Genomic DNA, 22,190 nt, shown 5'->3' with positions numbered 1-22,190 from the left:
ATATTATTAGTGTTAGATATAAACATATCTAAACATACAAAAGATACAGTAAAAAAAAAAAAAAAACAAACAACAGTAAAAAAAATAGTACATCTGTATAGGGTCCTTACCTGAATGACTCCTGCAGGCCTGGAAGTTGCCCTGCATGAGGCAGGGAGTGGTGAGTGGATGCAAAGGCTTAGGACATTACTGGACACTACTGTAGACTTTATAAACACCACACTTAGCGTATACTAAATTTATTTATAAAATAAAGTAAATGTGCAATGATGTTATGTTGGCTACAACGTCACTAAGTGATAGGAATTTTCCAGCTCTATGATAATCTTATGTGACCATGGTTCTATATGGAGTTGGTCATTGATGGAAGCGTTATTAATCAGCATTTGACTGTATTTGATCTTTGTCCCTGGTAGCACAGCCCATAAAACTTGCAATACCTGAGTAATGGAGTAAGAGGAGCGTCTTCTGTTATTCAGCATAAACCACTTTCAACTCTACCTGAGTTTATGCTAATGAGGTGGGGGCTGGTTGTCAGAGGAACCCACCATATATTAGAGGGTTGCAACGTTCCCTCCCACCCTGGAAAAGGGAGAGAGGCTGGGGATTGAGTTCATTCACTGATAGCCAGTGATTTCATCAATGCTGCCCACATAATGGAATATAATAATAATCTAGATGGCATAGCACATGATAAAACCCTACAAAAACCCTCCTCAAGGGGGTTCAGAGAACTTCCAAGTTGCTGAACACGTTGAGGTGCTGGGAGGGTGTGCACCTGGATCAAGCGTGGAAATATCCGTGCCCCTTCCCATACCCTGCCCCACGTGTCTCTTCCACGTGGCTGTTCCTGAGTTGTATTCTTTTATGACAAACCAGTCATTTAGTAAGTGAACTGTTTGTCCCAAGTTCTGTGTATGAGCCATTCTAGCAAATGACATAGTGTCAGGATTGAGTTACATTGTAGGACACCCAGCCAGTGTCTGCCAAGAATAGGAAGTTGCTTGGTATGGAAAAGCCCACACGTGGCCGGGCGCGGTGGCTCACGCCTGTAATCCCAGCTCTCAGGGAGGCAGAGGCGGGAGGATAGCTTGAGCCCAGGAGTTCGAGACCTGCCTGGGTAATATAGCGAGACCCCGTTCTCCACAAAAAGGAAAAAAAAAAAAAAAAAAAAAAAAAAAGGAAAAGCCCACACGTCTGGTGTCAGAAGTGTAGGGTGTAGCGGGACCAGGGGTTTTGTTTTACTGTTCAAGTGGATCTTTTGCCCCTCCCTTTGGAAACACAAGAGCCTCATTCCTCCCCTTCCAGTCAACTGAACTACCCTCAAAGTGCTCCCCAAGGAATGCCTCAGGCATGGCAAGCCTCAGCAAAACCAGCAGAGGGGCTCAAGTTATCTGGGTGGACTGTCTACACTGTCAATACCCAGCTTTTTTCTGACAGTGTAGACCTGAATCAAGAACACAAGAAAGCGGGGCGTATTGGAGGGAAAGGCCTTATAAGCTGTGTATTTTGGCGTCCTAATTCTCAAAGGCTAAATTCTAGGGTTCCTGTCACCTGTGGTCCTGCTCATTCCAGATGTTCAGAATGTTCCTCTTGTTAGTGTCTGAGGATCTTAGAAGAGGGTGTAGAATTTGGAGTCAAGCCCTACAGAAACCCAGCAGAATCTACGTCACGTGTGGTATCAGCCAAGAGCTGAGTGGACTCTATTTCCCAAGAGCTCGAACCACATGGGGTCGTGGCCCAGATAAACAGCCTTTTGAGTTTGAACAAATGCGGCCAGCTGGTTGGTTCTTGGGGGCTTAGATTTAAGCGGAGAGGTGCACTCTGTTGGGACAGGGGGCTCTCATTGGTTTTAATTAACTGGCTTTGAGTACATGACAGAGGTTTTTACAAGTTCACGGCTGACATCACTCAATTTCTGCCCTCAGATTTTGAATCTAAGCCAGCAGTTCGGTGGTTGCTCAATAGCATCAAGAACTGCTTAAATGTAAGTCAAGGGCACTGTCAGGCTTACATTTTGATTCTTTTAACTTTTCAAGTATTTAAGGCAAAAAGCGATTGTCTTTCCGTTCCTACTGGGCATTTTCTAAGGGGCCCTGGGCATCTATTTCCTGCCCAGCTCCCTGTCCTGACACAGAGGGGCATCCTAGGGCTGCCCTGGAAAGCCATTCTCCCGTCTCTCTGCTCTGTTTGCTTTGGAGTTTTATCAAGGGGCAGCAGGATGGGAGGCTCTGCTGGATGCTGGCGATGTGAGGCACACCCCCCTGACCTTTCTTCCAGCCAAATAGCTCTGATAAGTGGGCAGACCTTGAGCCTAGAGACCCACAGACACACTTGGACGATTCCTGCAGAAATCAGTGAGGCAGTCTCCTCCCAGGGGCTCGGCGCCTGGCTCCAGAGGCGAGGCAGCTGGCCCGGACGCTGACTGCCCAGTGCCACAGACATGGCCAACGGGACCAACGCCTCTGCCCCATACTACAGCTATGAATACTACCTGGACTATCTGGACCTCATTCCCGTAGATGAGAAGAAGCTGAAAGCCCACAAACGTAAGTCTAAACTAGGGAAGCCGGCCCGACAGAGGCTGGGGGCCGGCCCAAATGACTGGCCACTCCCAGCTTTTTCTGCATTCACTTATTAACTCCAGTAGACATCACGGGAAAGCAGCAGTGTGGCTAGTTCACTCGTAGATATAAATGAATGGGGCCGGGAAAGAAATTGTATCTGTTAAGTTCTGTAATAAGCTTGGAATTAACCTGCTAAGTCACGAAGACACTTTGGAAGCAGAATTTTTATTTTATTTTATTTTATTTTGGAGATAGGGTCTAGCTCTGTTGCTTAGGCTGGAGTGCAGTGGCATGACCATAGCTCACTGCAGCCTTGACCACCCTGGGTCAACTAATCCTCCTACCTTAGCCTCCCAAGTAACTGAGACTACAGGCACATGCCACCACGCCTGGTTAATTTTGTGTAGTTTTTGTAGAGACATGTTATGTTACCCAGGCTGGTCTGGAACTCCTGGCCTCAAGTGATCCCCCCATCTCGGCTTCCCAAAGTGCTGGGATTACAGGTGTGAGCCACTGCACCTGGCCAGAGTATTCTTTTAAAGACAGATTTCTTGTTTAATTTGTTTGGGGCTCCAATAAGCTGAGCGAGTTTCCTCAAATTAGAGATTTGCCTTTTCCATTGTCTGTGTTTAGATTTGGGACAGTTATTCTCTCCATCCCTAAGATGCAGGATTTAATAATTTTTGCTAAAATGCCAACATACATTTAATCATCATGGTCTCAGCAAGGACAAACTAGCATGACTTTGCTTCTTTTTGCTCATCTGCCCTCGGGTTCCTTATCTCTTGGCTAACATGGCATGTGTGGATAATCTTCTCTGAGGAGTCCAGTTACTTGATCACAATGACAAATTAGATGAGGAAGTGAGCATGAGAAACAAAACAAAAACAAAGCCTGGAAAGATTGGGTCTCAGCCCTGGAAACCCATGCATTACCTATTCCATAGGAAGTCTTGGCTTCCTTGGGTTTTCACTCACTATAATCAGATACTGTCCGTCAAACAGTAAATGCAGGGCTAGGTGCCGTTGCTCACACCTGTAATCCCACCAACTAGAGAGGATGACTTGACGCCAGGAGTTCGAGGCCAGCCCGGGCAACATAGTGAGACCCTCATCTCCACACACACACAGAAAAAGTAAACGCAGTCCAGGCACGGTGGCTCATGCCGGTAATCTCAGCACTTTGGGAGGCCGAGGCGGGTAGATCACTTGAGGTCAGGAGTTTGAGACCAGCCTGGCCAACATGGTGAAACCCTATCTCTACTAAAAACACAAAAATTAGCTGGGTGTGTTGACACATGCCTATAATTCCAGCTACTCGGGAGACTGAGGCACAAGAATCGCTTGAACCCAGGAGGCGGAGGTTGCAGTGAGATGAGGTCACACCACTGCATTCCAACCTGGGCAACAGAGCAAGACTCCATCTCAAATAATGATGATGATGATAATAATAATAATAATGTTTTTGCTTCCAAAGTATCTTCATTTCTTAGGAGGTGAATTCCAAATTTATGACAGAAGATAACAGACACCATTTCACCTCCAAGCCGCTTAGGGTGTCAGGGGTCCTTGACACCCACAGAGAGAGATGCTTCTTGGGGTCTTTTTTATTCCTATTTGTGTCACAGTATCCCAGTCTTTATGTTTTATTTGAATGTAATTTCTATTTTCCCTAGAAGAGAAGTTTGGGGCTAGACAAAAATCCCCCCCTACCCCCCACAACAGACATAAGAATCTTTAAACTCCAAATAGGTGGTTGTTGAGTTTTTTTCTAGGGAACCCACCAGGAGGCAGGGGCTAGGCAAAGGCCAGGCACGCGGACTGCTGAGCCAGTCAGCTGGATTCACATCTTGGCTCTGCCACGTCCTGGCCGTGTTCCCCTGGGCAGGTCCGTTACCCAGGCTAGCCAGATTCAAGTAGAGAGAATGAGAGCCCCCGTCTCAATGGGAGAACTGTTGAAAATATGAGGTGGTCTTTAATTCACCATAAACAAGAAAAATGTGGCAGATGGTAATATGAAAATATGAGGTGGTCTTTAATTCACTATAAACAAGAAAAATGTGGCAGATGGTAATATGTGCTCCATACAGAAAAATAAAACTGGGCTGGGCACGGTGGCTCATGCCTGTAATCCCAGCACTTTGGGAGACCGAGGTGGGTGGATCACGCCTGAGGTCAGGAGTTCAAGACCAGCCTGGCCAACATGGCGAAACCCCATCTCTACTAAAAATACAAAAACTTAGCTGGGCATGGTGGCGGGTGCCTGTAATTCCATCTGCTTGGGAAGCTGAGGCAGGAGAATTGCTTGAACCTGGGAGGCAGAGGCTGCAGTGAGCTGAGATTGCACCATTGCACTCCAGCCCAGGCAACAAGAGCAAAACTCTGTCTCAAAAAAATAAAAAATAAAACTAGAGGGGGCAGCTAGGGAGAACAGGGACCCAAGGAAAGATTGCCACTGTGAACAGGGCACCAGTGAAGGCCTCCCCAGGGTCCCTGGGAGGAGGTGAGCCATCACGATGGCGCCTGGAGGAGGTCTCAGAAGAAGTCTCCCATGCAGCAGGAACGGCAGGGCAAGGGCTCCAGGGCAGGTGAGCACCTGGCATTTTCAAGGAAGAACAAAGAACAAGAAGTTGCAGTGACTCTCCCTTCCTCTCCCTTCCCTTCCCTTCCCTTCCCTTCCCTTCCCTTCCCTTCCCTTCCCTTCCCTTCCCTTCCCTTCCCTCCCCTCCCCTCCCCTCCCCTCCCCTCTTCTCCCCTCCCCTCCCTTCCCTTCTTCCTTCTTTTTGTTTGTTTTGTTAAGATGGAGTCTATCTCTGTCACCTAGCCTGGACTGCAGTGGCGCGATCTCGGCTCGCCGCAACCTCCGCTTCCTGGGTTCAAGCGATTCTCCTGCCTCAGCCTCCTGAGTAGCTGGGATTACAGGTGCCTGCCACCACACCCAGCTAATTTTTGCATTTTTAGTAGAGACAGGGTTTCACAGTGTTGGCCAGGCTGGTCTTGAACTCCGACATTGTGATCCGCCTGCCTCAGCCTCCCAAAGTGCTGGGATTACAAGCATGAGCCACCGTGCCCGGCCAACTCTTTTCTTATATTTTTGGAAACTGTTCTGGAAATATCTTTTTTCTTTTAAAATGGAAACGAGTTTATTATTTCATCATTTAATGCAATTTATCAGTAAATAAGGAAAAGAACAAAAGAGTATAGGCAAGGGTATGAAAAGACAGTAGCCACAGAGAAAACTCAAATGGCCCACAGAGAGAAAAAATGTGCAGCTTCACAAGTGGCCTGGGAAATGCATGGGGAGAGAGCCATGAGAGAGCACTCCACAACCACGGGATTAGTAAAAATTGCAGGATGGATATTCAGCCTGGGCAACATAGGAAGACCCCGTCTCCACAAATGAATGAATGAATGAATGAATGAGTGAATGAATGAACAATTAGCTGGGTGTGGTGGCATGTGCCTGTGGTCCCAGCTATACAGGAGGCTGAGGCAGGAGGATTGCTTGAGACCAGGAAGTCAAGGCTGCCTTGCAAACCTAGCTAGTGGCACTGGTTCTTTCCCCGCCTCATAGCTTCACCACTCACTCTTAAATTTGAAGAAATATCTGAGTCACTTTAGTTACCAAAGCAAATGTCCAGTCCCATGAAATACATTTTTAAAATGTTTAAACACAAACCATCCTTGAATTCCACTCAAAGTTAGCGCTTCCTATTTCCCCAGCATGGTGAAATGGATGCTTTTCCTTTATTAGATCTGCCAGCTCCTTTCTCTGTTTTCAGACCAACCCCACCTGGAGTTGCTCCACCATCCCTTTAGCCTGCTCCAGACTCTGAGCCTACCCTCCCCTGAGGCCCTCTAATGTGTCTTGCACTGCACACAGCTTTCCCTCTGACACCAGGATGGCAGCCCCCTGTCTACTCTGCTGCCACCAACTGCTGAGCCTCTTCCTCTGGAGATTTTCTGGAGCACATGCCAGACTCTAGCCTGACTCAAGGTCAGGGAAGTGCCTCTGATATGGTTTAGGTCTGTATTCCCACTCAAATCTCATGTCAAATTGCAACCCCCAATGTTGGGGGTGGGGTCTGGTGGGAGGCGATTGGATCATGAGGACAGATCTCCTCCTTGATGCTGCTCTTGTGATAGTGAGTTGTTGCTTATGAGATTTGGTTGTTTAAACGTGTATGACGCCCCACCACCGCTTCCTCCTGCTCTGGCCATGTGAAGATGTGCCTGCTTCCCCTTTGCCTTCTACCATGACTGCAACTTTCCTGAGACTCCTCAGCCATGCTTCCTGTACAGCCTGCAGAACTGTGAGCCAGTTAAGCCTCTTTTCTTCATAAATTACCCAGTCTCAGGTATTTCTTTATAGCAGTGCAAGAATGGACTAATGCAGCTTCCCGCCCTCTCCAACAGAGTAAGAGTTGTGGGAGACTCCACACACTGTTCTATCATCTCTAAAAAAAAATTATTTAGACCCAAGCATCATGAAATCCAACTTTAAGTAGTTGGCACCTGCCTTAGTCTGCTCAAGCCAATATAACAAAATACCATAGAATGGGTGGTTTAAAAAAAAAGAAATTTATTTTCATACAGTTATAGAGGCTGGAAGTCCAAGATCAAGATGACAGCAGATTCAGTGTCTGGTGAGAGCTCCCTTCCTGGCTTGAAAATAGATGGCCACCTTCTTGCTGTGTCCTCTCATGGCCTTTCCTCAGTGGGCACAGTGGGGGTGGTGCAAATACATTCTGTGTCTTGTCCTCTTCTTAGAAGGACACTAATCCCACTATGGGAGCACCACTCTTATAATGTCATCTAAATTTCATTAGATGAGGACCCACTTCCAAATACTGTCACAATGGGGATTAGGGATTCAACATATGAATTTTGGGAGGACACAACATTCTGACAATAACACCATCTTTGGATTGGATTTCAGTCTTGGGTTTCAGCTAAAGCAGCCAGAGTGAGTCTACTATTAATATTAGATAGATAGATAGATAGAGATACAGGATCTCACTGTATTGTTTTTTACTCTGTTCATATTGACCTCATAATATTTTGTTTTCCCATGTCCTTAAATACTCTTTCACAAAGACTTTGCATGATGTTATAGAAATTTGTATCTTTGAACATACAGGGCGTTTCCAGGATTTTGCTATGGTAAATAATGGCCTTGGTGGGAGTGAAACTTCTTCCACTGTTGTGTGTTAAGTGAAGCTGTTCTGTGTACTTTTGTTTTCAGTATTAATATTCAGATAAGTTTACTTAAAAAAAAAATCTAAAACAGACAGAAGCAAAATTCTGTGTTAGGCAGTCTGAGGGATGCTCTTCCATGGCTTCATGGGTGGGGTGGGGTGAGGTGAGCGTGAGTCAGGTGAGGGTGGACAGAGGTCATACCACAGAAAGCAGGTGACTGCCTTTGTTGACTTCCTTGCTGATGAATTCAACTTTCTCTCAGCTGGCCAGTTCTTTGGAGCCTGGGTCTCCTCCCCAATCAAATCAGAATAACATCACACCCTAGTTCTGCAAACCTTCTCTGCAGCAACACACATCAAAGACAGGAAGAAGCTGAGTGGATCCCAGGGCCCAGGGATGCTTCAAGATGGAAATAAAAAGGCAAAGCTCTGGCTTAGATGTTTTCGCTAGGCCATGTGTGGTGACTCATGCCTCTAATCCTAGCACTTTGGGAGGCCCAGGTGGGTGGATCACTTGAGGTCAGGTATTCGAGACCAGCCTGGCCAACATGGCAAAACCCCATCTCTACTAAAAATACAAAAAATTAGCTGGGTGTGGTGGCAGGTGCCTGTAATCCCAGCTACTCAGGAGGCTGAGGCAGGAGAATCACTTGAACCTGTGAGGCAGAGGTTACAGTGAGCCAAGGTCATTCTACTGCACTCGAGAGCCTGGGCAACAGAATGAGACTCCATCTAAAAAAAAAAAAAAAAAAAAAAAAAGATGTTTTCACTGGAATGCCATTTGGGCAGCTGGCTAAAATGTGTGAGGCCAGGCTGGGTTCAAATCTTGTTCAGAGTAGAGGAGGAATCAAAATACAAAGAATATGCAGGGTTCATGCATTAACCTAACAGGGACGATGGAATTTTTTCTTTTCTTTTCTTTTCTTTTTTTTTTGACACAGAGTCTCATTCTGTTGTCCAGTCTGGAGTGCCGTGGCATGATCTCGGCTCACTGCAATCTCTGCTTCCTGGGTTCATACCATTCTCCTTCCTCAGCCTCCTGAGTAGCTGGGACTACAGGCGCCACCACCACACCCGGCTAATTTTTTGTATTTTTAGTAGAGATGGGGTTTCACTGTGTTCGCCAGGATGGCCTCGATCTCCTGACCTTGTGATCCACCCACCTCAGCCTCCCAAAGTGCTGGGATTACAGGCATGAGCCACCGCGCTCGGCCCAAGGAGGATGGATTTTAAAATTTTTGTGTTTATGCTCTGATATGATTTGGATCTGTGTCCCCAGCAAATCTCATGTTGAATCGTAATCCCCAGTGTTGGAGGTGGGGCATGGTAGTGGGTGACTGGGTCATGGGGACAGAGTTCTCATGAATGGGTTAGCACCATCTCCTTGGTGCTTTCTCATGATAGTGAGTGAGTTATTATGAAATCTGGTTGTTTAAAAGTGTGTGGCATCTCCTCTTTCTTCCTCTTGCTCTGGCCATGTAAAGTGCTGGCTCCCCTTTTGCCTTCTGCCGTAACTGTAAGTTTCCTGAGGTCTCCCCAGAAGCAGAAGCTGCCATACTTCCTGTACAGCCTGTGGAACACGAGCGAATGAAACCTCTTTTTTTATTTATTTATTTTTTAAATAAATTACCCAGTCTCAGGTATTTCTTTATAGCAATGTGGAAACAGACTAATACATACATATGCTGGAATATATCCCATCATGTTTGGGCAGATATTTGGAAACATTTAGAGATTTACATATATATATTTATATGGAGCAATCAGCGCCGAATTGAAGGCTCTGGGCTGCCCTTTCCCAGGGACTGCTCAAAGTCTGGTGTGATTTTGTTGCAGGCACTTGACGGGGATTTTGCCCTTGTGATTTTCAGACAGGGCTTCTGACTGTTCCAAGGAAAGGTTAAGAATCACAACCTTTCCTTGAAACTGTCATCAAGGTGGAAAATGCAAATCTGTTTCCTGCAGCCCTGCCTTAATTGACTAATTACATGTTTGATCTTCATCTGTGCCCTTTTCCGAGGAAGAAAACCAATCTTACAGCAGCAATACAGATTATTCTAACATAGTGAGTCTCCAGACACCAGCCTAATGCTCCCTTTCAGAGAGTAGGATGGGCTGATTTCCCTTGAGTAGTACCTGGCTTAATGCTCTATTATTTACCTCTCAGGTCAATATACCTCCTTCCCTTTAGTTATGGGTTAAGAAGAACCGGTCACAGTCCATATTGACCTCCACTGTCACGCTGGTTCAATGAGACAATCTGTTCATCTGCTTCTCTGAGCATTGGAAGCAAGAGAACAAAATGACACTGCCAACCAATTTCTCTGTACACAATGTAGAAAATTCAAAGTACAGATTAAACAAAACAACTACATATAACTCTTTTTCTCTCATTCAGAGCAATCAATTTCAGGCCTCAACTTTAATTGCAGCTTCAAATTCTTCAGCAAATGATCATTCCCACGGGCATGACATAAGTAGTGAAAGTAATTTTTAAACAAAAGATACCAGAATGTGTATCTGCAAATGAATTTCCATCAAGGTAGCACTAGGGGCAGGTGCAACGCTTGAATCACTCTACTATTGCTCAACAACTTCTTGAACTGATGTTGCTGGGTGGCAACATTCTAGGAAACATTTGTGGTAATAAATTGTGTATCTCTTTTAAGAGGATGAAGTTTCTTTTTGGAAATAGTTAAGATTCACCCAGGAACAAATCAGGTTAATGAAATGGGTGATTAAGCTGGTTGATACCATCTGGATGTCATAAATGAATTATCTCACAACGTAGCAAAATTGTGTCTATGTGTGACTCCTTGAAGGTAATTCCAAAAGAAGAGATCTATAAGTGTTTGATCAATACGTGTGTTTTAGTAAGAATTCAATGACTCCATGGTACAGAGAGGATGATTATTTTGAAGGTCACTTTTCATTTGGATTTTTAAGTTCTGGTACACTCATTGAGAATGTCCGTTTCTTTGCTGACTTGGTAAAGAAAATGGATTACAACTAACAGAGTACCATATGAAACAGAAGTTATTTTCTCTCAGTCTACAGGACTGGGCTGGTGAGGTGGCTCCACGGAGTCCTTAGGAACTCACATCCTTCCAGCTCATTGCACTACCATCCCTGGGACATGGCCGCCCTCATCCTCATGTTGCAAGACACGTTCTGACCATCACATCCATGTTCAGGGAGCAACATGGAGTAAGGGAATAAAAATGGACACACGGTGCTAGAAGTCTAGCAATCCCTGGAGGGAGGCTTCTAGAAGCTGTCCTGTGATGGCTCCACTCATATCACATTGGCCAGAACCTTATCACATGGTTCTCTGAAAAGGAGGCAAGGAAATGTAGTTTTTGACTCAGGCGGCCATGTGTTCTGCTAAAAGCAAGGATCCTATTACAATGGAAGCATACAAGGGACTGACCTTAGGGTTGACAGCTAGTAACCTATGCCACAATTCCCTCTTTTTATTTTTTTGAGATGGAGTCTCACTCTGTCACTCTGTCACCCAGGTTGGAGTGCAGTGGCTCGATCTCGGCTCACTGCAACCTCCGCCTCCCAGGTTCAAGCAATTCACCTACCTCAGCCTCCTGACTAGCTGGGATTACAGGTATGCACCACCATGCCTGACTAATTTTATTTTGTATTTTTAGTAGAGACAGGGTTTCACCATGTTGGCCAGGCTGGTCTTGAACTCCTGATCTTAGGTGATCCACCAACCTTGGTCTCCCAAAGTGCTGGGATTACAGGCGTGAACCATCGCGCCCCACAATTCCCTGTACTCATATCCGACATTTGGGTGAACTTGAAGGATACAATGATATTACTTGCCACAAAATCCTCTTAACAGATAATAATTTTAGTTCTATTTATAAATTGTTTCATAAACACAGAACAAGAAATGGCGCCATTAGCATTTATGTAGATATTTTATTTAATTCTCCTAACATTTAATTTATGCTTATGTAATTCTATATAAGTAGTACCTATTTAATAGGTACTACTATCCTCAGTTTACAAATGAGCAGATTTAGAGGCTAGCCAGGGAACACCCACCTCCAGAGCCTGGGTTCTTAACCACATTATTATTCCCTAATAAGGAAAACATCTTTTTTTTGTTTTTTTAAGACCAAGTCTTACTCTGTCACCCATGCTGGAGTGCAGTGGCACAATCTTGGCTCATCGCAGCCTCCACCTCCTGGGTTCAAGCAATTCTCCTCCCTCAGCCTCCCGAGTAGCTGGGACCACAGGCACGCACCACCAAGCCCGGCTAATTTTTGTATTTTTTTTTTTTTTAGTAGAGTTGGGGTTTCACCACGTAGACCAGGCTGGTCTCGAACTCCTGACCGCAAGTGATCCTCTTGTCCTGACCTCCCAAAGTGTTGGGATTACAGACTGAGGCACCATGCCCAGCCACATCTTGATTTTCTACTGGAACTCTGGAACCCAAATGTTAGTAGAATGAAGAACGGAGGAATGCTAGAACTGTTTATTTACCAAAACAGAAGTGCCTACTATAAGAAGGAGCCCTTCGATTGGATTAATTTGTTAACTCGATGAAAATCCTCCCAAGATGAAGTGCAGCCTGGCCATGCCATCCAGAACCTTTCCTGTCACTCCACTGCCGATGACTAACTCCCCTCATTCCAGCAGTGTGGACCCAGAGGGGAAGGGAAGAAAGGAAGGAGGGAAGAGAGGAGAGAGGGAAGGAAAGGAGAAAGAACAGGCAGGGAGGAGAAGGGAGGATAGGAGAGAGGAGAGGAGGTAAGTTTCTATGGCTGGACCAGTTTCATTGTCAACCCAGCCTGGGGCTCCCTGTTGGGAAAACCAGCTTAGGGATGTCTAAATATTCCTGACACTAGAGAGTCACACAGCTCTTGCTTTTGGAATGAAATGTTCTCTCCAAGCACTCGGGTGAACCTTCAGTAGGAAGAGGAAAAAGAATCGTATTCTCTTGCCTGTTTTTTTCAACAGAACATGATGAAAGAGATTTTAGTACCGAAAATGACTAGTGGCTGAGGATTGCCTTTTGGTCTGACAAAACTTAAACTCCACTTATCTGAAGACACTGTGTTCTGTGAAACCTGTCATCTTATTTCTTGCTCAATATCTGGGGATGACGACAAGGACTCAGACAAGTGTCAGTCTGGGAGAAGGGGGCTCTCAGGTGCTGAGTTTGAAGCTATTCCTTTAGATCCCTGGTAGAACTTACCTAGGTGCTATAAGACCTCAAACCCTGCACTATTTTTAGGAAGGAAAAAGAACATTAGTGTCTGCAGAAACCTAAAATATCCCTACAGAATAAAACTTCCAACCACATTTTCTGACAGCATATGTACTCTTACACTGTAAGGGTTGTAAAATAGATTGTGACTCTTGGGGAGTGTAGGACAATGTACAGGGAGTGGGCAAGGAAGGCTAAGAGAGTCAAAAGCTTCTTTCAAAAGTCCTTAAGCTGGCCGGGCGCAGTGGCTCACACCTGTAATCCCAGCACTTTGGGAGGCTGAGGCGGGTGGATCACGAGGTCAGGAGATCGAGACCACCCTGGCCAACATGGTAAAACCCCATCTCTACTAAAAATACAAAAGTTAGCTGGGCGTGGTGGTGCGTGTCTGTAATCCTACTCGGGAGGCTGAGGTAGGAGAATCACTTGAACCCAGGAGGCGGAGGTTGCAGTGAGCCGAGATGGTGCCACTGCACTCCAGCCTGGTGACAGAGCAAGACTCTGTCTCAATAAAATAAAATAAAAATTCCTTTTAAATTTAGGACACACAGTCCAATCTCATTTCCCTTTCCCCAGGAATCCAGAGGTGCCCTTAAAAAGTTCACTGTTCTAGGGGACGGCATCAGCTCCTCAGCTCAGAGACAGAGAGGAGCGACGTGAGAGCCAGCCTGGCGGTCTTTGCTGTCCCTGCCCCCACGGAGTGTAAATGCCAAGTTGCTGAAGATTACAAGGCAGTAGATGCTCATGATTCTTTTGCAAGTACCCGTGCCTTTTCATTATACCCTGTTTTGAGGGGGATTTTTTTTTTCCCCCCGAGACAGTGTCTCGCTCTGTGGCCCAGGCTGGAGCACAGTGGCGTGATCATAGCTCACTTCAGCCTTGAACTCCTGGCCTCAAGTGATCCTCCAGTCCCAGCCTCATGAAGGGGTAGGACTATAGGCATACACCACCATGCCCAGGTAATTAAAAAAATTTTTTTTTCTAGACATGGGGTCTTGCTATGTTGCCCAGGCTGGTCTCAAACTCCTGGACTCAAGTGATCCACCTCCCACCTTGGCGTCCCAAAGTGCTGGGATTATAGGCATGGGCCACTGTGCCCAGCCCATTATACCCTGTTTTTAATGTTAAATTTTAGGGTCCGAGGTCACCTCTTATGAATCCTCAGTTTTTCCTTCTATCTCTCAGGGGTTGTGGATGGCAGAGATGACACCCTTTGCTCAAGTACCAATCTTCCCCCCAGAGCCTCCACCTCCGCCTCTGTGTACATTACTCTCACTCTATTCATTCTTTCAGTGGTTTGTGCATTCTCTTACTCATTTACTGACAGCGTTAGTGCTGGAAGCACTGCAGAAGTTCAGAGGAGGAGGGTGGGGGGAGTTAGCAGTTTCTCATGTGCTGGTTTAGCCCCCTCTGAATCCTGAACAGTCCCTCACAAAAGGTGCTCAGTGAATTCTCTTTAGGTTATCATCCGCAAGTAGCCCTTTTTGGTGACACACGTAGGTGTCTAGAATATCCCATCTTGTGGCATTTGGCATTATGCAGTTGGTCTGGGATGAGACACTCGCAGACCCGAATTACGGGCCGGACTGCCCACAGCCACAGACAACCACCAAGAAAAACTGTGGTGCTGGAAAGTAGTTCCATAGCAACTGGCCTAACGTTCCCAAACCGGAGTCTGGAGAAGGGGAAAGGCCCCTCCTGGTCTGCCAGGTTCTTCTACCCAGGGCCCCAGGCAGGCTAACTGTGTTTCCTGGTTTCCTTTTCCCCCTTCAGCCTCAGGCCACAAATCCAGCCATCGCGCTGGTGGCAAAAGTGCTTTCTCCTTCCTGCCACAGCCCCTGAGATGAGACTTTCTGCCTGAGAGAGGGACTCGCTATTTCCACCTCGCCAATGCAGGCATGAGCAGACCTAGGCTAACTCCTGTAGAGCGGAAAGGGCCTCTCCGCCAGCGCGCTGCAGCCCAGCGCTCATCCTTCTTAGAGTATCAACTCTTGGGGTCTCTGAAGCTGTTCCACCAACAGCCCCTGGTAGGCGCTAGATCCCTCCCGGGGGCCCAGGAGTCCTTCCTAATACTCGGAGCTGCCCACAGCCCTCTCCTCTCCCTCCCATCCTTCAGACCTGTTCCTCTGAGCACCACTAGGAGCTGGGCAAGCAGATGCGTGGGGTTGGGCGGGGGGAGGAGTGGGGGGAGGAAGCACACAATTCCGTTCAATGTTTCCTCTTAACAGACAATCACCCTAAACAGACTCCGTGGCCAGCTGCCCTGAGGGGAAAAAAAAAACAAAAAACAAACAAACAAAAAAACGCTTCTTGGCTTCTCTGTTCTTTCCCAAAGTGATTGTTAATGGGAGATCTTCCCCATGGTAACAGCTGAGAGGCTGGAGGACAACTGAAACTCAGGGCCCTCATTCCACAATACCCCGGGACTCCTTACTGCCCCCCAGTGTTGCTTTATGTCAACACCAACCCAGCGCTGAGATACATCTCCTCCTCCCGCAGATTCCATCGTGATCGCCTTCTGGGTGAGCCTGGCTGCCTTCGTGCTGCTCCTCTTCCTCATCCTGCTTTACATGTCCTGGTCGGGCTCCCCGCAGATGAAGTGAGTAACAAGGGGTGTGGGTCTCTGGGTCACTCAGACGCTCTCCAGTGAGTAATGGTGCAGGTCGAGTATCCCTCATCCAAAATCCTGGAGACCAGAGGTGTTTCAGATTTGGGATTTTAAAATATTTGCATTGTACCTACCAGCCGAGCATCTCAAATCCAGAAATCTGAAATATTCCAGCGAGCATTTCCTTTGAGCCTCATGTCAGTGCTCAATACGTTTCAGATTTTGCAGCGTTTCAGAGTTTCGGATTTGGGATGCTCAACTTACGTCCCTACAATGGAATAGTATTCAGCAATAAAAAGGGACGGAGTTCTGATCCATACTGCAACATGGACGAACCTCAAAAACATCATGCTAAGTGAAAAAAGACAGACACAGAGCTGCATGTCGTATGACTCCTTTCACACAAAACATCCAGAGTAGGCAAATCGAGAGACAGAAAGCAGATTAGCAGCTGCCTAGGGCTGTGGGGAGAGCAGGGAAGGGGGAACGACTGCTGATGGGTTTCTTTTGGGGATGATAAAAATGTTCTAAAATTAAGCTGGGCATGGTGGCTCATGCCTTGTAATCCCAGCACTTTGGGAGGCCAAGGTTGGTGGATCACTTGAGGTCAGGAGTTCAAGACCAGCCTAGCCCACTTGGTGAAATCCTGTCTCTACTAAAAATAAAAAATTAGCTGGGCGTGGTGGTGCGCACTTGTAATCCCAGCTACTCAGGAGGCTGAGGCAGGAGGATCGCTGGAACCCAGGAGGCAGAAAGGTTGCAGTGAGCCGAGATTGCGCCACTATACTCCAGTCTGGGCAACAGAGTGAGACTCCATCTCAAAAAAAAAAAAGTTCTAAAATTAAGCCAGGCACAGTGGCTCACACCTGTAGTCCCAGCACCTTGGGAAGCCAAGGCAGGAGGATCGTTTGAGCCCAGGAGTTGGAGACCTTGTCTTCACAAAAAATATTAAAAAATTAGCTGGGCATGGCAGTGTGCACCTGTAGTCCTGGCTACTCGGGAGGCTGAGGCAGGAGGATCACTAGAGCCCAGAAGGTCAAGGCTGCAGTGAGCTGTGATCATGCCACTGCACTCTAGCCTGGGTGATAGAGCAAGACCCTGTCTCAACAAAACAAACAAACAAAAAGTTCTAAAATTAGATTGTGGTGATGGTTGCACAACTCTGTGGATGTACTAAAGACCACTGAATTGTACTCTTTAAATGAGTCAACCTCATGGAATGAAAATATATCTCAGTAAAGCTGTTAAAGAAAATGAAGCCAACTTGACACCATGGGCATTAAGTCTTGCTGGCCAGCTCACCAGGAGCATAAGAATCTTACCTTTGGCCAGGCGTGGGGGTTCACACCTGTAATCCCCGCACTTTGGGAGGCCAAGGTGGGCGGATGGCCTGAGGTCAGGTGTTTGAGACCAGCCTGGCCAACATGGTGAAACCCCATCTCTACTGAAAATATTTAAAAAATAAAATAAAAAATAGCTGGGTGTGGTGGTGCATGCCTGTAATCCCAGCTACTCACGAGGCTGAGGTAGGACAATCTCTTGAACCCAGGAGGCGGAGGTTGCAGTGAACCGAGATCGCGCCACTGCACTCCAGCCTGGGCAAGAAGAGTGAAACTCTGTCTCCAAAAAAAAAAAAAAAAAAAAAGGAAAAAGAAAAAGAAAGATCCTTACCTTAGGTACCTATGGCCAGCATCTGTTATTGGATGCCTGCTGTGTGCCACTAAATTGGAGGTGAAATCCAGTTTTAAGGAGTAATTGGAACCCAGCTTGTTTTATGTTTTATGTTAATTCTGTTGTGCTAGAGGATTGGCTGCCACATCCCATGTTCCCTTCTAGGCTAATCAGCCCTCACAGCTGCTGGTCTCCTAATGACTGTTCTTAGGAGGCACCCTGTATTTTGCCATCGCTTATGCAAAGAGGGCCTGTCCAGTGGCTGGCCCATGCCCTTGGATACGTGTGGCCTGGCAAAAGAGCTGGGACCGGTCAGATTCTTGTCTTTGGAATTTGGAATCTAGACTCTGAGGGATGGACCTGGTGTCTATGGGGCTGCACTGATTGGTCCAGGAGGAGGGCTAGGGCTGGTGCCATTATGGACTGTTACGTCCATTACAGACGGAAGTCTTGGGGACTGGAAACCCTCAGTGTAGGAAGCTGGTCAGCAGAGAGATGAGCTGAACTGTGCTGAGGAAGAGCTGAGTGGCCTTGGACCCCCTGAGCCAAAGTATCCCACACCAGGTCCCACGAGGAGCCATGGACTCGCGCATTCGCACAGCATCTTAGTGTTTTCTGTTGCTGTAACAGAATACCTGAGATTGAGTAATTTATGAAGAAAAGAGGCTTATTTAGCTCATGGTTCTGAAGGCTTAGAAGTCTAGGAAGCTCATCGACATCTGCTCAGCTTCTGGTGAGGGCCTCGTTTTGCAAAAAGATCTAATTCAGTCTAGAGAAAAAAACTCATTACCCCTTAAAGGCTCCACCTCCCAGTGTTGCCACACTGGGGACCAGGCCTTCACATGAGTTTTGGTGGTGACACATCACACCACAGCCCAGCGTTACCTCGAAGGGGCCTCTGATTCTCCTCCCCGCCCCGCCTGCCCTGCCCGCGGTGTCTCACCCACCAGGGCTACCCTCGCCAGGCCATTTCTGCTCACCTTGGTCACATATGGAAGGTAGCTTTATAGCAATGAAGAAATTCATTCTTTTTTTTTTTTTTTTTTGAGATGAAAGTCTCGCTCTGTCACCCAGGCTGGAGTGCAGTGGCGTGATCTCGGCTCACTGCAACCTCCGCCTCCCACGTTCAAGCTATTCTCTTGCCTTAGCCTCCTGAGTAGCTGGGATTACAGGCACCCACCATGACGCCCAGTCGATTTTTGTATTTTTAGCAGAGATGGGGTTTCGCCAAGTTGGCCAGGCCAGTCTCAAACTCCAGACCTGTAATCCTAGCACTTTGGGAGGCCAAGGTGCGTGGATCACCTGAGGTCAGGAGTTCGAGAATGGCCTGGCCAACTTGGCGAAACCCGGTTTCTATTAAAAATACAAAAATTAGCTGGGCATCGTGGCTGGTGCCTATCATCCCAGCTACACGGGGAGGCTGAGACAAGAGAATCGCTTGAACCTGGGAGGCAGAGGTTGCAGTGAGCCGAGATGGCGCCACTGAGGTCAGGAGCCACCTGACCTGAAATCTGTTCTTCTCTTTCAGTTTTTAGAACTCACATTCAATTTAAGCACATTTTTACACCCGAGACACATCTGAGGGACAAACGAGTGATGTCACCCTTCTTTTCTACTCTTCTGAGATGACCTGCAGCCGCCCTGGGCCAGGGAGTGTGCAAGGATCGTCAGTAATCCTCCTGGTACAAAGTTCCCTGGCCTGGTCCGGCAAGCCCAGAGGCTGCCTCCACCGTGCCCAGCTCCCTGGGGGGCACAGGCCTTCTGGGCTGTTTCACAGGGGCAAACTGATGACGCTGTACATCCTGACCAGCTACAGGGCTTACTAAAGAAAATGCTCTCAAGGCACTTGGTAACATTCCTGGAATGCTCAGGGCAGCAAAGTGGATCCTTAGCAAGATTTAGGAGTCACTCCATGAGGAGCTGACCTTCCCATGAGGAAGGGGAGGAGGGAGGGCATTCTTGGGTGAGTGCCATCTGAAAGAACGGCCTCTGCCCAGTGGGCTCATCACTTGGTACTCTTCATTCGTGCCAGCGTTGTAACCACGTTTAGAGTCGTTTTATACGTCACCTCATTTCATCCTGAAGATATCTGTGAGCCAATACTGTCCCATTTTACAGATGACGTCAAAGGCATCTGGGAAGTGGTGGCCAGAGCTCACTCCAGATGGCCATGTCCACTGCCCCAGCACTTTCTGGGCAGGAGAATCCACCCAGGGAGGATGCTTTTCTTTCTTTTCTTTTTTCTTTTCTTTTCCTCTTCTTTTCTTTTTTTTGAGACAGAGTCTTGCTCTCTTGCCAGGCTGGGGTGCAGTGGCGCAATCTCGGCTCACTGCAACCTCTGACACCTTGGTTCAAGTGATTCTCCTGCCTCAGCCTTCCGAGTACTGGGATTACAGGCACGCGCCACCACGCCCAGCTAATTTTTGTATTTTTAGTAGAGACGGGGTTTCCCTGTGTTGGCCAGGATGGTCTCAATCTCCTGACCTCGTGATCTGCCTGCCTCTGCCTCCCCAAGTGCTAGGATGACAGGTGTGAGCCACCATGCCTGGCACAGGGAGGACGCATTTCTAGCCAAGTGTATTAGTTTGTTCTCAGCTGCTAATAAAGACATATCCGAGGCTGGGTAATTTATAAAGGAAAGAGGTTTAATGGACTCACAGTTCCACATGGCTGGGAAGGCCTCACAATCATGGCAGAAGGCAAAGGAAGAGCAAAGCCACATCTTACATGGCACAGGCAAAAGGGCATGTGCAGGGAAACTCCCCTTTACAAAACCATCAGATCTCGTGAGACTTATTCACTATCACGAGAACAGCATGGGAAGACCCGCCCCCGTGATTCAATTACCTCCCACTGGGTCCTTCCCACGACCCGTAGGGATTATTACAATGCAAAGTGAGAGTTGTGTGGTGACACGGCCAAACCATATCACCAAGATACAAGCTGGCTTGGGCTACGGATATAAAATGAGGTACATTCAGATACAGGGCTGGATGGGAGGTCAACCTGCTCCTCCAACGCCCCCATCCCCTCCATCCTAAATCAATGTAGGAAGAAGTGGCCTCCAGGAAAAGACCTGAGGCCTAGTTCCTGACAAAGCACCTCCTCTCTTTTGAGATCTCTCTACAATGGCCACCTTGGTGAGCTGGCTGACCCTTCTCAGGAATTTGCCTGTGTGGCCTTCCCTATGGGGTCTGGGCAGATGGCAGGTGTGGCAGGAAACCCCCAAGCCCCACAGTACGGACTGTTCTGCAACTTTGACGCTTGCCTCCCACTCCGCTCTGTTCACAGGAACAGCCCCAAGCACCACCAAACATGCCCCTGGAGTCACAGCCTCAGCCTCCAGCTCTGCATCCAGAAGTGCCTGCCGTGCCACAGGGAACCCCTGGGGACCTCACGGGCTCAGGCGCGTTCAGTGGAGCCAGGGAGCAGAACTGACCCTGACCAGCTGCTACGACAGGAGAGCTCCTCCACCTTGCCCCTTGGGGTTTTCCAGACCCACCCCACTCTCCTCTGGGAACTGACCCTCAATGGGGGTCCCCTCGTCAGGAGCAAGCCCAGCGAGCCTCCCCCTGGAGACAGGACCTCTCAATTGCAGAGCTGATGTCAGCAGATCGTGGCCATAGCTGAGTGAACTGATGAAATCAAGCCAACCTGGACACCTCCGTTCTTTGTTCTTCTTAGAGGCTGTCTGCGTGTAGCGGAAAGGGCACCTAGGTCAAGTGCGACTAGAGCAGGAGCATCCTATGCCTTTGACAAAGATTGCAGTGATCCCTCGAGGGCAGAGGTCATCCCAGGTGTTGCTGATTTTATTGAGCACACTTGGCCCGCTTGCTTATGGCTTGTTTGCTTAGGGAAGAGTAGGAAAATAAAATATATGTAAATCCAGAGGAAAACCTGTTTGCTTACTATGCCACTTTACCATTACTGTGTAATGTGTTATCAGCCCTGAGTTCACCTGGTCCTTCTGTACCTTTGTTAGGATGCTGGGTAAGTTCCCATCCAAGCTCCACTGACACCCTCCGGCTCCCCCAGATGTGATGCATCTGCCCTGCCAGGTCAGCTCGCTGCAGTCAGGGGACCTGAGTCTCACCTTCAGCCTCCCCACAGCCTTTCAAAGACAGAGCCCAAGGAAGTCTCTCCCCTGGAGGGCAGGCAGCCAGCGCCTGTCAGCAGCCAGGCCCGGTAAGCAGGGCCTATGCTCAAACGCTGTCACAAACACAAAGAGCCCTGGAAAGGTCTCCTTCTGGATGTGACTTTATGTGACAGTGGATCTGGGACCCTTGAAGGATCCAGTCCTCTAGTGCCCAGCAGCCTTGTTCCTGGAGAGGAGACAGCATCACACTGCAAATCCCAGAAGAGCCATGTGTCCCCTACAGCTTTCCGGCAGCAAGTTGGTAGGTTTTATTTTTAAAATAACTGCCCCCGCCCCACTTATTTCTAATTTAGCACTTTATATTTTAAGTCAGGTGAAGACCATGTACCATCTATTCTCCATGGGATGAGATTCCCTTCCTCCACGCTAAGTGACTGGAAAATACATGGACAAGGTCAGGGCAGTGGATTGAGAAGGGAGAACAAAGACAAGCAGGACTGATGAGCTCCAGAGATGCAGAAAAGAAGGTGAGGTGCTGAAAATGTGTCCTCACTTGACTGAGCTGAACTCGGCTTTGGAGCACTTGTTGCCACCTGACGTAGCATGTATTTGACTTGCTGGGCCCTAAGAACCTGGGAGGCAGCTAGGCCTGGAGCCGGGGATGAAGCTGTGGAAATCCATCCCACCTGCTCGATGCCCCTCCCCGCGCCCCCAGAGGCATGGGGTTCAGGGATATTCCCCAGACCAGTGTCCTTCCAGCCAATGCCCTCTGCATGAACGAGCAGAGGTGCCTATAACCAAAGGAATCTCCATCGACAGGC

At 47.8% G+C, this 22,190-nt stretch overlaps 2 protein-coding genes across 2 annotated transcripts in view; one reads left to right on the top strand and one right to left on the bottom strand.

Moving 5' to 3' along the window:
- The first annotated feature begins 2,323 nt into the window (after positions 1-2,323).
- On the top strand, positions 2,324-21,169 carry MRAP (melanocortin 2 receptor accessory protein). Its single transcript, XM_001096328.5, has 3 exons — positions 2,324-2,549; positions 15,494-15,593; positions 20,565-21,169. The coding sequence occupies exons 1-3, from the start codon at positions 2,444-2,446 to the stop codon at positions 20,875-20,877; spliced, it is 519 nt and encodes a 172-aa protein (XP_001096328.4). The 5' UTR covers positions 2,324-2,443; the 3' UTR covers positions 20,878-21,169.
- Positions 19,898-22,190, bottom strand: part of URB1 (URB1 ribosome biogenesis homolog) — an 81,101-nt gene continuing 78,808 nt past the window's right edge. The window contains exon 40 of the transcript XR_003727897.2: positions 19,898-21,122. The gene's annotated coding sequence lies outside the window, so the exon portion shown is untranslated. The remainder of the gene's footprint in view (positions 21,123-22,190) is intronic.

This window comes from Macaca mulatta, chromosome 3, assembly GCF_049350105.2.
Source record: "Macaca mulatta isolate MMU2019108-1 chromosome 3, T2T-MMU8v2.0, whole genome shotgun sequence".
NCBI lineage: Eukaryota > Metazoa > Chordata > Mammalia > Primates > Cercopithecidae > Macaca > Macaca mulatta.
Note: the sequence above shows the minus strand (reverse complement) of the source record. Positions and strands in the feature narration are given on the sequence as shown.